At 35.1% G+C, this 16,004-nt stretch overlaps 1 protein-coding gene and 1 pseudogene across 1 annotated transcript in view; one reads left to right on the top strand and one right to left on the bottom strand.

The window, feature by feature from the left end:
- Positions 1 to 16,004, bottom strand: part of BRWD3 (bromodomain and WD repeat domain containing 3) — a 160,128-nt gene that overhangs the window by 36,556 nt on the left and 107,568 nt on the right. The window contains exons 26-34 of the mRNA XM_005700591.3: positions 12,123 to 12,247; positions 9,806 to 9,888; positions 8,660 to 8,771; positions 7,637 to 7,698; positions 7,378 to 7,533; positions 6,577 to 6,697; positions 5,417 to 5,542; positions 5,251 to 5,329; positions 1,020 to 1,076 (exon numbers count right to left, since the gene is read on the bottom strand). Coding sequence (XP_005700648.2) covers positions 1,020 to 1,076; positions 5,251 to 5,329; positions 5,417 to 5,542; positions 6,577 to 6,697; positions 7,378 to 7,533; positions 7,637 to 7,698; positions 8,660 to 8,771; positions 9,806 to 9,888; positions 12,123 to 12,247 — 921 coding nt within the window. The remainder of the gene's footprint in view (positions 1 to 1,019; positions 1,077 to 5,250; positions 5,330 to 5,416; positions 5,543 to 6,576; positions 6,698 to 7,377; positions 7,534 to 7,636; positions 7,699 to 8,659; positions 8,772 to 9,805; positions 9,889 to 12,122; positions 12,248 to 16,004) is intronic.
- LOC102169569 lies at positions 12,888 to 14,130 on the top strand (annotated as a pseudogene).

The following is a 16,004-nucleotide window of genomic DNA, read 5'->3' as shown; positions in this document are numbered from 1 at the left end:
CACCCATTTAAAAGTTTCTTAGTTTTGATTAAAAACAATACGTATATTTTAAAGTAAATTCTTTGTCATCAGAATATACTCTAGGCTTTACTATTTTGCTGTCTTTTGTATACATTCTCTTTTAGTATTTGAAAGGAAATATTTTCCTTACATATAACAAATGTTTGTCTAATTATCATAGAGTAGAAGTTGTGTAGAACAGAGTTAACATAAAAGACCTGAGGCTATCTTTAACAGGCCTTGCTTGTCAGGTTAGCCCTTGATTAGTATCTAGGAACTTGGGACTTGAACTCTTTCTTTAATGATAAAAGTAGTTTACTGTGCCCAAGTTAGTACAAACAATGTTATTTGTGTTGTATACCCACTTTCCTATAAATTTCCGGTGTTTTCCTGCTTTCTGAGAGTCTGGAATCTTGGCATGGATTAGTCAGATGAAGTAGACATAACAAGTTCTCAATAAATTCTTTAGCAACTGAGTCCCTAGTCACTTACATATTGCTACATTTTCATTGTGGGGAAAGAGCGTACTCTGTGTGGCCTTTCAGAGGAGAGAGAGTGCATAAGGAAATCTGCATATAGATTCCTCCAGGCTCTGCCAGTATCTTTTCCCCTGTGTTCCAGCTTTGTATCTTTACTTTGTCACTGTCATAAACCTTAGCAATGAGTTAACAAGTATACACAGGGCTTCCCTGGTGGTTCAGTGATAAAGAATCCACCTGCCAAAGAAGGAGACATGGGCTCTATTGCTGGGTTGAGAAGATCACCTGGAGAAGGAAATGGAAACCCACTCCAGTATTCTTGTTTGGGAAATCCTATGGATAGAGGAGTCTGTCAGGCTAGAGTTCATGGGGTCACAAAAGACTCAGACACGACTTGGTAACTAAACAACAGCAACAAGTATATATACTAAGTTCTATAAGTCTTTCTAGCAACTCTCCAAATTTGTGGAGTTGATCTTAGGGATCCTTGATGCAGGAAGCTTGAATTTTTTCTGATTAGCAGTTCATTTATCCACTCACCCTTCTTCCAGATGAAGTACCAGGTCCATCTGAATCTAAATCAACCATTTCTGTATCCTAAAATTAAAAGGGAAGAGTGGGAGAAGATATTGTTATATTTAGTCTTATAAACTAGATAAACATTTACAAAGAAACAGTAAATACAATCATAATTAACTCCCTCATTGAAGCAGGCAGCAGAACAGAGGTGGGAGAAAGATTCACTCTCAACTTCAGCTGCATGCTATAATCTTTTGCTACTTCAAGAAACAAACTTCTTTTCTATAGGGAAAATAAGAATATGTATTAAAAAATAAGATTCAGTGAAGTATCACCCTGAGGGATAGATTTGTAATACAAAGAGACAAGTCCCACACACTACTACTAATCTGGTGATGGTGAAGCACATAGGTAATGCCTAGGAGAATCTAAAAAAATGTTACAAATAAACTTATCTATAAAACAGAAATAGAGCTATAGGTGTAGAAAATAAACTTATGGTTACCAGGGGTAAAGGGTTGGGATAAATTGGAAGATTGGGATTAACATATACATACTACTATATACATAATAGATAACTAATAAGGATCTACTGTATAGCACAGGGAAATCTATTCACTACTCTGAAATGGCCTATATGGGAAAAGAATCTAAAAAGAGTGGGTCTACATATATGTATAACAGATTCACTTTGTTGTATACCTGAAACTAACACAACATTGTAAATCAACTATACCTTAATGAATTTTTTTTCAAAAAGAAGAGAAGTAGCTCACAAGCCATTAGTTTCCCTTTCTGAAGTTGCTGAATTACATTTTAGTTTAATTTTCTATTCTAACCCAGAATGCTACTCTGAGGATAGCAATATCCATCCATGATATAAACTCTCAATAAAATAGGTATAAAGGGACTGTATCTCAACATAAAAAAAGGTCATATATGAAAAACCCACAACTAATTTATTGTCAATTGTAAAAAGCTGAAAACTTTTCCTCTAAGATAAGGAACAAGACACGAATGCTCACTCTTTTATTTTATTTAACATAGTATTGAAAGTCTTAGCTGGAACAATTAGTCAATAAAAACAACAAAAATTTAAATCAAAAAGAAAAATTGATACTGTCTCTATTAGCAGATGACATTGTATTACATATAGAAAAGTCTAAATACCCTACCATAAAACTGTTAGAACTAATCAACAAATTCAGTAAAATTGCAGGATACAAAACCATCATACAAAAATAGGTTATGTTTCTGTATACTAACAGTGGACTATCAGAAAGAAAAATTGAGAAAACAATGCCATTTATACTTACATCAAAAAGAATAAAATACTAGGAATAAATTTAACCAAGGAGTTGAAAGATCTGTACACTGAAAACTATAAGACATTGATGAAATAGAAGAATATACAAATAAACAGAAAGGTATTACATGCCACAGATATGAAAAATTAATGCTGTTAAAACATCTGTACTATTTAAAGCAATATACAGATTCAATGCAAGTCCTATCAAAATCCCAATAGTATTTTTTGCAGAAATAGAAAAACAATCCTAAAACTCATATAGAACCACAAAAAAGAATTCTAATAACCATCTTGAGTAAGAAGAATAAAGTTGGAGGCATCACACTTCCTGATACCAAACTGTATTAGAAAGTTATTATAATCAAAATGTATGGTATTAACATAAAATATATAGATCAAGGGAACAGAAAGTACACGGAAATAAACCATACATATTGGTTGATTAATTTACAACAGAGGAATCAAGAATATAAAATGAAGAAAGGATAATTTCATCAATAAATTGTGCTGAAAAAACTGGAAAAAAATCCACCTGCGAAAGAATGAAACTGGACCCCTATCTTACACCATACATTAAACACAACTCAAAATGGATTAAAGATTTGGATATAAGACATGAAACCATAAAGCTCCTAAAAGAAAACACAGGGGTAAGCTGCTTGACACTGGTCTTGGCAATGATTTTTTTGGATTTAACAAAATCCAAAGGTAATAAAAGGCAACAAAAGCAATAAATACCTGTGGCAGATTCATGTTGATGTATGGCAAAACCAATACAATATTGTAAAGTAATTAACCTCCAATTAAAATAAATAAATTTATATTAAAAAAATTGGGACTACATCAAACTACAAAGCTCTTCACAGCAAACAATAACCATCAACAAAATGAAGGCAATATACCAAATGGGATAAAATATTTGCAAATCATATACAGGGAGTTAATACTTAAATATATAAACAACTTGATAGCAGAACACATAACCTAATAAAAGATGCACAGAGAAACTGAATAGACATTTTTACAAAGGAGACATCCAAAAGGCCAATAGGTACCTGAAAAGGTATTCAACATCTCTGATCATCAGGGAGAAGCAAATAAAAACCACAATGAAATATCACCTCTCATCTGTTAGAATGGTTATTATCAGAAAGACAAAGAAATAAGAATTGTTGACGAGGATGTGGAGAAAAGAGAGCCCTTGTGCACTGTTGGTGGGAATATAAATTGGTACAGCCACTATGGGAAACAATATGGTAGTTCCTCAAAAAATTAAAAATAGAACTATTAACACCATATGATCTAGCAATTTCACTTCTGTAAATAATAACAAGATATCAAAGGTATAAAGTTGCACTCCCATGTTCACTGAAGCATTATTCACAATAGCCAAGATGTGGAAACAATCTGTCTGTCAACAGATAAACAGACAAAGAAAATATGGTATATATATACACATATACACAATGGAATATTATTTAACCATAAGAAAGAAGGTAATTCTGCCATTTGTGACAATGCAGATGGAACTTGAGGGCATTTTGCTAAGTGAAATAAGTCAGATAGAGAAAGACAAACACAGCATGGTATCACTTATACGTAGATTTTTTTTTCTTTTAGGTCAAACTCAGAAACAGAATACAGAAAAGTTGTTGGGCAGTGGACTGATGGTGGGAGGGGCCAGGGAGAAGGTGGTAAACAGACACAAACTTCTAGCTATAAGGTGAATAAAGTCTGAGAATATAATGATCTAAGGTAAAACATGGTGACTTTAGTTGATAACACTGTATTGTATAACTGCAATTTGTTTAAAGTGTAGAATTTAAATGTTGGAAGGAAGGGAGAGAAAGAAAAAGAAAAAATAAGCTTGCTGAATTATATTTTACTTTACTTTCCTATTCTAATCCAAGTTATGTTATTTTGAGGAGAAATTCTTGCTACCTCAAATTCTGAGCAAAACACATTTATATTAAAGGTTAGAGAAAATATCAGGTATAAGAATGATAATTTTTTTATTAGTTTCAGGAGGATAATATCTAATTGGCATATCTGAGTTGTCTTTAATATATAAATAGCATTTAACTTCAATAATACTTACAACATTTTATAGTCAAACACGTTTTTGTGAAATTGAAAAACTATTAGAGATTTACCATTCTGAGAATTAATAGTACAGAAAATATAAACATGTAAAATACCTCTGTATAATCATAGCCACTGCAATAAAATCCAGCATATTTGAGTCACATATCTCTGGGATGAATTGTTTTCCATAAAATATTTTTGAATTGTCATTTTCCATTATTGTTTCAGCCTCTTAACCTGGTTTTTGCTTCTATCATAGCCTCTAGTCAAAAATAACTTAGTGTAAATCAGGGATATGACTGGGTGGGGAAATAAGATACATGAGGGTCTGCTGACAATACTAATTCATTTCATTAAGAAAAACTAGTTCATGTTTGTAAATTTCCACAAAGGAAATCAAACAGCATTTCCTTGAAACTACTAAAAATAGACTTTCAAGTCTAAAATTATAAAATACTTTAATATTATATATATACATATATATATGTATGTAGTATAGAAAATTAATCCCTACTAAAATTTCCATCAACTAACCATTCATTTAAAACACAGTTTAGTGCTTTGTCCTGTTTTCAAGGGCTGGAATATAAAGTATTGATTTCTCAATACTGAAACCACTGTGTCCAAAAGGATGAATGGCCACCTCTCTCTGAACAAACTGCAGCACCACTACATTTTTGGTATACACTATCTAAATATAGGTTAAAGAGCCTAATACAAAAAGATGCAGGTGTTCAGCGAGCTTTCAGAAATCAGATTCGTTGCTAATACCCAGTTACAACACTCATGTATAATACCTAATGTACTTTAAATGACAGAAAAGGAATTAATGCCTACTGGTCATGCTGTGATTCTTACCTCCTCTGCATCAGTGCTGTTTAGTTCTTCTGCTTTAATTTTATTGTAAGTATCCAGTATATCAGTACAGCTCTGATCCCTGAGAAACAAGATAAGTTAAAATACACTTCAATAAATTTTAAAAACTCAGAAGTCAGCCTCTATAGAAGATAAAACTGCTTCTTACCCAATAAATCGAAGTAAGACATCAGTTACAATTTTGGCTGCTTTAACTATAGGACTGTCAGGCTCATTGAAAGTCCTAGCATTATGCTCAATATAGCGTACTTCCCACATTAATGCTGATATTCTCCTATGAAAGCAAAAATACCCTGTTACTTTTGGTCGATACATTCAAAGTCTATTCTAGAATTAGACAATATAGAACAACTAGGCATTTAATCATGAAACATCAAAGGTGTTCAAATATATGTTTGTGACTCAATATATCTGTGTGACTATTATGCACCAATAAAAGTATATAGTTACAGTATTTAAAGCACAGGCATGAGTTCAGAACCACTGGATTATAAACTTGGATATTAAAACCTGGAAGAGAACTGACCCATGACATTATGGTAAATAGTGATGTGACCAAATATAAAGAAACAAATAGAAATAAACAGTGCTTTGATAAAGTCAACAAAAAAATGTTTAGTTTTCAGAGAAGACCAAAAATCAAGAAGCCAGGCTGTAGAAAAGGACACATATTTTAATGCAGTTGCTGTTATGATAATAGACTACTAAAGAAATTACAGGTAATGTTATAAGATACACGCACATGGTATTATTTATAACAATTTCATGGAATAATTGTTGTTAGGACACAGTAGACTTGAGGGTGAGAGAGAGAGCAAAAGCTGCCCTCCACTGCCTCCCCATAATCACATAACTTCCAGCAAAACAGAAGAAAAAAACAACTTGATTTTTTTTTTCTTTACACATTTTGGGGCTGGTGATTAAATCTATTTAACTGCTGCCTAATTTCCCAACAGGGGATTTAAAACATGCTCAAAGACTCTGGAGCACCATAATCAGGATGAATCCACAAACCACTTAATCTGCTTTTAATAAACTAAGAGTTAACTGTAATTATTGTTTCAATTGTGACTTGTACTAGTCATAATTTTCTCCCTGTCCATACTGCTTTTTACCCTGGAAGACTGAGAATCTCCTGAAGGAAAGGAAATCAATTGTTTCAAATTTTCAAAAGAAATTTTGAGGTGGGTCTTCTGAGTGGTTATTTTACAATATAAAAACAAAGATCTCAGTGTATCATCATGCAAAAACGAAAGCAAAAGACATAAAGCTAAAAGTTTTATAGGAAATGGTAAAAACTAAACAAACCTGTAAAAGCGATTTTCAAGTCTCCGCCTGATGGTGTTGAGGTCAGTTGGATAAGCAACTACAGTACAATACAAGGGGTAGGCACTGAGATCCACTGGAACAGCAAAGGGGCTGGCAAAATCTACAATATTTACAAAATCAGAAAAGATAGTTATAAACAACACTAACATCTCATGTTAACAAACAAAAACCACATATAAACAGGAAGTGTGGGCAATATAAAACTATATTACTAAAATGAGATGATTAAATTATGCAAAAATTAGACCAATACTATTATAATGTTATTCTTTTTATTTGGACATATTATCTATGAATCATACATGCTACACTGGTTCAAATCAGATAAAAACAAGACAAAATTATTGGAGAACTTCTTTAACTTCAAATTTATGTCTTTTCTGGATAAATGCCAAATGTCTCATGTGATATACTTCAGAAAATATAACTAGTTATGGAGCAAAACTGATTACTCCACCCACAGTCTTTACCAAAAAAATCCACCCAAAGTTAGGCTCAGAGAATAGCTAGAGAGCCAAGATGGCTCACAAAAGTAAAAGACACTTACATGCCTTCACTATTATAACCCCAGAACTGAAAAGGTTTGCAAGTCATTACTTTGACCAAGCATACAAAAATATTATTAAAACTAGAATCACTGTGCCTTTTGAGTTAGAAGTATATAGTGAAAAACTGCATTTCCTTTTACAGAACTTTAAATTCTGCTGGTTTTCCTTATTCCTTCTCATCTTCCTAACATTCTTTTCTCATCTTCTTAATATTCTTTCACATTCACCATACCCAGGGAAAGAAGGTGGTTGATTCCCTGAATAACTCGTTCACATTCCTCATCTCTGGAATGAGCCCCCCACTCTCCTTCCTGAGGTTTGTATAGCAAAGCAGTCAGTTCCTCCTGGGACACAGGAACACCAGCACCAACTTCATCTGGAAAGGCAGCTATGCATAAGGTAAAAAATCAGAAATAATTAGTTTTCAGAATAATGCTATTGCCATTCTTCTTTTAGAAAAATTAGAATTCATTTTTTAAAAGCATATTTACTTCCTTCTGGAATTGGCTCCATATCCCAGGGGCTCATCTTTTCTCTCTCATTATTGTCCCAGCTATTAAAAAAATAACAAGATACAAATCAAATTCACATGATACTTTTACATACTAGCATAATTTGGAGGACTTCTTGGGGGTGAAATCTGGAAAGGGGCATATACTTTCTTTAAAGTATAACTTCGCTTACACAAAGATAATGATAACTCTCTAACAGAGAAAACATGGTCCACTAATATGAAAATTAGAGAGCCCTAGACTTATTCTTAGTTCTGTTTTTGTTTTTGTTTTTTTTTTTTAATTCCAACCAAGCATACATTCAATGTTAAGCCAGGGTACAGAATAAAAAGTTATCACTGGAAAATTCCTTTTAGGTTAAAAACTCAATTTAATATATCACTTATTTCTGTGAGATAATCTACTTTTTTTCTACCAGGTTGACTATTATAGCTTCTCTAAAAGTTTACTATTCCCTTTTGATCTACAATATGAAGACTAAAAGTCAATCTTCACAGAATAAACATGTTTTATCATTCTTAAGAAGAAAGTTTTATTTATTAGGAATCTTACAACTCTGGTATTTCATGAAGAACAGAAGTAAATGTAGACAAATAGTATCAATATATCCAAAAGTAATGCACTCACCCTTGACTAGAACTTATACCATCAAATAAAAGACTATATAAATATTCACTATTATATTCCAGCTGAAACAATCACTTTAAACACTGAATTAATTTCAGTATTCTTTATGAAATAATAGTTGTAATTCTTATCTAAAATAGAAATATTTAAGAGAAAACACAGGAACTAAGGAGGCAGAAATAAGTATTCAGTTTCTGCTTTGTTTTAGCATGCATATTGCACCAGAAAGCTTATCATCAAATTCCTTCCTTAAAAGTACTATGATTCCTTCCTTACAGGTACAGGTCTTATAAGACGAGGTAAAGCAGGGTTTATAGAAAGTCCATATAGTACCAAAGTATTTTATCAGGTGTAAAAGACCATAACTGTACTTACTGAACACTGTAACACTGGAAAGAACTATCAGGATACTCTGGTTGAAAAGGTTGCTGACTTTCTACAGTCCCAAACCACCAGGCGTCATCTATTATACTGCGGAATCTATCACCTACAATGTTTTAAAAAAAATCTTAAAAAGAGTGCTCTTGAGAATAATTGCTATGTTCCCAGTCTAAACTGTACATTTTGATGAATATAATAGCATCATTGTATCCAGCATTATTACAGATTTCAATCTGAGTATTCCATATTACTCTCTTCAAGGATTTTGATTTCCAAGTGCTAATAATTATTATGAAATAAAATCACATATTACCACATATAATTTAACTTCTTTCAATTATTAGGGATCATCATTAGACAGTCTGCTTTTTGTACTGCACATGTAACACCACAGTTGTTTCTTATTTTTTTTCCTTCCTCTTATTTTTTGTTTTACCATTTTGTTTCTAAAAATCTCTTCATACTAGTTTTGTGCCTCTAAATGGCTAAGGAATATAAAGCCAACCATGTGGATAAAAATGTTTCTTTCAATTAGAAAAGATAGAAGATACTAACAGAAAAAAAAAACTACTAATATCAGATAATTATACAGTGTTTGCTCTGTGTCTGGTACATTTTAAGTTCTTTCTACATATTATTTATCTTTCATATCAACCTTATAGGTATGTTCAGATGTGATTCCCATTTTATAGATAATGGAAGTGAGGCACAGAGAGGTTAAAATCGTGCCCAAGATTAAATAGCTAGAGAAGGTGGAAGGAATAGACAGGGAGACAACAGGAGGGGTAAAGAGAGAAAGGGAGAAAAAGGGAGAGAGGTGGAAGAGGAGAAAGAGAGAGAGACAAAGCCACAATCAGTAAAGGTCTGTTAAGAGCCCAAGTGTTAAGTACTCCATGTGAAGGCAACTGAAACTTCAGATTTTCATTTTAATTTAGATTTGTATTCTAATAGAATAGATATTCACAGAAAAGGTTTTATAACACATACAAAGTACATACAATCACCTAAACATAACTGAAAATAAAAATTTAATTTTTCTAATTTGGCTAACAGCTTTTTCAGTCTAAAGTTTCTCACTGTTAATTCAGTTTAAAAGTTACTCTGCTTCAAACAATATTTAAGTGGGAATTCTATATTTACCTATCTGCCAGTTCCTTTCTTTGGCTTCATTATAAAACTGATGTAGCACAAGGAAGTCAATGACATCTGGCATGTCATGATACCTGAAGAGAAAATAAAGTACATGTGATTCAGTATACAGATACAACAGTATATGTCACTTTTCAAATATCCAGGGATATATATGCTTAATGTGGAGTTATTGAGCAAACTGTTGCAAACCTCAAGGTCCATACAAATGCTTTTAATTAAATTAAACCCCATGTGTTTGATCGGTTTGTCTTAAATATTTACTTATGACCTTAAATCACTAACTATATTACTTTTATCCTATCTTGTAAGACTGTTATTTCTTACATTATCCAATGTGTAAGTATATCTCCAACAAAACTAATGATGCCTAAATGTCTTGAGACAACTGATCATATACTGTGTTGGCCAAAATCTTCCTTCGATTTTAAAGTAAAAATTAAAGGCCCATTTTTCATTTTTCACCAAGAACTTTAAGTGTATCACCATTTTGTTCCACTACCTTCTGCCATTTTTCAGGCAAATTGATAATTCCATCTTCCCAAAAGTTTTCATTTTTTTTAACCAAAAAAATGTTTTAGATGCCTTTTACAGTATTCCAGGGAATTGAAATATCTTCCATTCAGGTAATTTTGTAAAGACAGAAATAAATGGACATCTGAAGGTGCAATGTCTGGTGAATATAGTGGATGAATCAGAACTGTCCTGCCAAGCTGTAACAGTTTTTGCCTGGTCGTCAATGGAACATGTGGTCTTGAGTTATCCTGATGGAAAATTATGCATTTTCTGCTGACTAATTCCAGAAGCTTTTTGTCACGTGCTGCTTTCAGTTGGTCTAACTGGAAGTAGTACCTGTTGGAATTAATTATTTGGTTTTCTGGAAGGAGCTCATAATTTCCTTCCAATTCCACTATATGTACATCACCTTCCTTGGAATGAAGACCAGCCTTTGGTGTGGTTGTGTGATAGTTTATTTCACTTGCCCCATGATCTCTTCCATTCCGCATTACTGTACAGTATCCATTTTTCATCATCTGTCCCAATTTGTTTTAAAAATGGAGCATTTTTGCCTTGTTTCAGTAGAGAATCACATACAGAAGTACAGTCAAGATAATTTTTTTCACTTATGTGGAACCCAAACATCAGAGTGATTAACATTACCAAGCTGGTGCAAACAATTTCCAACACTTGATTTGGATATTTTGAGAATGTCTGCTACTTCCTCTGTGTATAACTTTGATTGTTCTCAGTTAATGTCTCAATTTGATCACTATCAACTTCAACTGGTCTAACTGACCATGGAGCATTGTCCAGCAAGAAATCTTCAAAACAAAACTTCGCAAACCACATTTGATATGTTTGATCAGCCACAGCACCTTCTCCATATATTGCACAAATCATTTTTTTGCATCTCAGTTGTTTTTACCTTTCTTGAAACAATAAAGTATCATATGACAAAAATGTTCCTCTTTTTCTTCCATCTTCAATATTATAATGGCTACACAAAAATTCACCAGTTTGATTTTTTTTTAAATGCTCACTGATATGACAGCTGTCACAATACAACCTAAAAAAACCATTCTGAATGAAGTTAAAGACAATGAGAGTCATCTTATGGGAAAAAAAAAAAAAGAACTCTGGCTATCCCAATAAAAGAATCAAGTCATTAGCCACTGTAGTTGTTGATCTACAGCTCACCCTGAAAGGAATTCAAGATGAAGCATTCTGTGTTTTGGATATATGGACTCTTAGATAGTTAAGATGCATATGTAAGGAAGAATTTCAATGACCCTGCACTCTTGCATCTTTCCATATATAGAACACTAAAATCACTGAGATATTTGATCCTCGTGACTACCAATAACTAGCAATATGTATGCCTGACTACATGTATTTCCCAGCCAAAAAAATTTCAAATGTACCCTGGCTCTGCCCCTGCTACCTCTTGAGAACATCTTGTCAGAGTTGTCTAAGGCTATCTCCCAGACTATAGTCCTCAGCAAGCTCCCAAATAAAACTGAAACCCATAGGTCTCATGTTGTATGTTTTTATTTCAGTTGATCTATCTATCTATCTATCTATCTGTCTATCTATATCTATATCTATATAGTGTGCATGCTAAGTTGCTTCAGTCATGTCCGACTCTTTGTGACCCTATTAAGTGGAAAAACAAAACAAGAATTGAACATTAAACCATGGTCTTTAAAACTCTAAAGCCCGTAGTGCTGTCATGTTTTCTTTATCATCAGGAATACATGTCAGGAATTAAAATACACACACACACACACGAGCCAGCACAGATACTCACTTAATGGAAAAAGATTCTCCAGTCATTTTGCCTGAAATGGGGTCCAGAAATGCAAGCTTCAAGCAGCATAGTGTAGGTGGTCCAACCTCATATTTGATTCCTACAATCTTAACAAACTCTTGTTCCTATTCATGAGAATACCAAAAAATTATTAATTTCAATATAAGTAATTGCTTAACATTTGCATATTATTTCATTATTATTTGAACAATTTAAAAATTATTTGAAATGCATTGTAAATCAACTATACTCCATTAAAATGTTTAAAATTATCTGATAAATTTTATTTTAAAATTTTTAAATTTTAAAATTATCTGAATACCCACCAGATTTGAGGCATTCCACTAAGCATTAAAGGTAATAAGACATGGCTCTTGACCCCTTAACAGCAATTTGTAGTTTAGTGCATGGGTCTAAACCAAGGATAAGCAGAAGAATCCCCTTGGTAATCTTTTTAAAATTCATGTCCCTATTTACTACTATGGAACTGAGTTCACTATATCTAGGGTAAAGCTCAGTCATATGTATTTTGAACAAACTCCTAGGTTTTCCTCTGGAGAGTTAAGAAGTTTTCTGCTGGTTAAGAATCACTCCTCTAGTCACTACTTGGTGTGAAATCTTTGTGGCCATCCCCTCACCTCCTCAATTCCTACAGAACCCTACAAGTTTCATTCATGCGTTGAGTACATCTTAATCCACATTGGCTAGGCTGGTGTACAGACTGGCAATGCCTATTGGGAACTCTATTGCTTGGAACATGGCATCTAGCCTGATGGCCAGATGTCAAGTGATAAGACTACTGGAGGAGGAAAAGACTCCTTCAACACCTTGTTCAGTGAGACAGACACTGGCAAGCATGTGCCCAAGGCAGTGTTTGTAGACCTGGAACCCATGGTCATTGATGAAGTTGGTACTAGCACCCTCCGCCAGTTCCTCCACACAAAGAAGCTCATCAGGGCAAGGAAGATGCTGCCAATAACTATGTTCACAGTCACCACGTGATTGGCAAGAAGATCATTGGCCTTGTCTTAGACTGAATTCAGAAACTGGCTGACCAATACACAGGTCTTTAGGGCATCTTGCTTTTCCACAGCTGTGGTGGGGGAACTGGTTCTGGGTTTACCTTCCTGCCATTGGAACATCTCTCTGTCAATTATGGCAAGAAGTCCATGCTGGAGTTCTCCATTTACCCAGCCCCCAGGTTTTCATAGCTATAGTTCAACCCTACAACTCCACCCTCACCAACCACACCACCCTGGAGCACTCTGTATCTTCATGATAGACAATGAGGCCATCTATGACATCTGTCATAGAAATCCCGATATTGAGTGCCCAATCTATACTAGTCTTAACTGTCTCAAAGCCAACAAGTAGTGTCTTCCATCATTAGTTCCCTGAGATCTGATCGAGCCCTGAATGTAGATATGACAGAATTACAGACCAACCTGGTACCCTACCCCTGCATCCACTTCCCTCTGGCCACATATGCTCCTGCCATCTCTGGTGAGAAAGCCTAAAATGAACAGCTTTCTGTAGCAGAGATCACCAATGTTTGCTTTGAGCCAGCCAACCAGATGGTGAAATGTAACCCTCACCAAGCTAAATACATGGCTTGCTACCTGCTGTACCATGGTGACATGATTCCAAAAGATATCAGTGCCACCACTGCCACAATCAAGACCAAGTGTATCATCCAGTTTGTGGACCAGTGCCCCAATGGATTCAAAGTTGGCATTAATTATCAGTCTCCCACTGTGCTACGTGGTGGAGATCAAGCCAAAATACAATGAGCTTTGTGCATACTGAGGCCTGGGCTCACCTGGATCACAAATTTGACCTGATATATGCCAAGTTTGCCTTTGTTCACTGGTATGTGGGTGAGGACATGGAGAAAGAAAAGTTTTCTGAGGGTCATGAGGACATGGATGCCTTTGAGAAGGATTATGAGGAGGTTGAAGTGCATAGGGCTGAGGGAGAGGATGAGGTTAGAAAATATTAACCTGTCTATTACAACTTTAAACTCTTGGGATTGTCTAATTTGTGTTCTGTGGAGCTGCCCATTGTGGCCCTATCTTGTCAATAATATTAAATTCTATTGATAACTCTATTTAAAAAATAATTCCTCTAGCAGAAATACAGTCTGTAATTAGGCAGATGGACATACTATGTATATGTTTGGGAAAAGAACTTACAATTTTGAGTGCTACAATATTATTTTAAATACCATCCTTAAATACTGTTATTAGTCACATTTAATGATCACAAAACAGAGCCTCATGGGTACAGTGATGTTTTTAGAGTTACACACTTGTATATAGCAGAGCTGGGATTGAAATTCAGATCTTATTCCAAAGTCCAGGGTCTTATACCACAAATAAGTTGACTTCTAAAATTTACTATAACCACAGGGTTAGAACTTAAAATAAGAAATCACACAGGCTCAGTGAACTGCTGCTGGATGCCCAGTAGTCCAGGCTGAGCACTAGGAAATGGCCTTCCTTGGGAGTCAGTGTGGTCCTGACCCCACCACGACCTTGGTGACCCGAGGCATTTGACTTACAGGCACTGGGTCCAATGCAACTTAGTCTGAGTATGTGGCTCCATGAGTCTGTGGGCTCTGGGCTGCGAAGACAAACCCCACACATCCCGGTGACAGAAACACCCCATGAGGGCCTGTCCTCTCCTCCTGGTTAGTATTTATTTCAGCACTTTGTTAATGTGGTTGTTTTATTTTCTACCTATTGCACTGTTGTGACTTGTTCGCCATTATTTTTGTACAAATAAAAGCTTTGTTACAGAAATCAGCATCAGTTCAGTTCAGTCGCTCAGTCGTGTTCGACTATTTGCGATCCCGTGAATCGCAGCACGCCAGGCCTCCCTGTCCATCACCATCTCCCGGAGTTCACTCACTGATGTCCATCGAATCCGTGATGCCATCCAGCCATCTCATCCTCTATCATCCCCTTCTCCTCCTGCCCCCAATCCCTCCCAGCATCCGAGTATTTTCCAATGAGTCAATTCTTTGCATGAGGTGGCCAAAGTACTGGAGCTTCAGCTTTAGCATCAGTCCTTCCAAAGAAATCCCAGGGTTGATCTCCTTCAGAATGGACTGGTTGGATCTCCTTACAGTCCAAGGGACTCAAGAGTCTTCTCCAACACCACAGTTCAAAAGCGTCAGTTCTTCGACGCTCAGCCTTCTTCACAGTCCCATTCTCACATCCATACATGACCACTGGGAAAACCATAGCCTTGACTAGATGGACCTTAGTCAGCAAAGTAATGTCTCTGCTTTTGAATATACTATCTAGGTTGCTCATAACTTTTCTTCCAAGGAGCAAGCATCTTTTAATTTCATGGTTGCAGTCACCATCTGCAGTGATTTTGTAGCCCCCCAAAATAAAGTCTGACACTGTTTCCACATCTATTTCCCATGAAGTGATGGGACTGGATGCTATGATCTTAATTTTTTGAATGTTGAGCTTTAAGCCAACTTGTTCACTCTCCTCTTTCACTTTCATCAAGGGGCTTTTTAGCTCCTCTTCACTTTCTGCCATAAGGGTGCTGTCATCTGCATATCTGAGGTTATTGATATTTCTCCCAGCAATCTTGATTCCAGCTTGTGTTTCTTCCAGTCCAGCATTTCTCATGATGTACTCTGCATATCAGTTAAATAAGCAGGGTGACAATATACAGCTTTGACGTACTCCTTTTCCTATTTGGAACCAGTCTGTTGTTCCATGTCCAGTTCTAACTGTTGCTTCCTGATCTGCATACAGATTTCTCAAGAGGCAGATCAGGTGGTCTGGTATTCCCATCTGTCTCAGAATTTTCCACAGTTTATTGTGATCCACACAGTCAAAGGCTTTGGCATAGTCAATAAAG

The sequence above is a fragment of the Capra hircus genome (genome assembly GCF_001704415.2).
Source record: "Capra hircus breed San Clemente chromosome X unlocalized genomic scaffold, ASM170441v1, whole genome shotgun sequence".
In the NCBI taxonomy this organism is placed as follows: Eukaryota; Metazoa; Chordata; class Mammalia; order Artiodactyla; family Bovidae; genus Capra; species Capra hircus.
The sequence above is the reverse complement of the archived record's forward strand: the minus strand, read 5'-3'. Positions and strand labels throughout refer to the sequence as shown.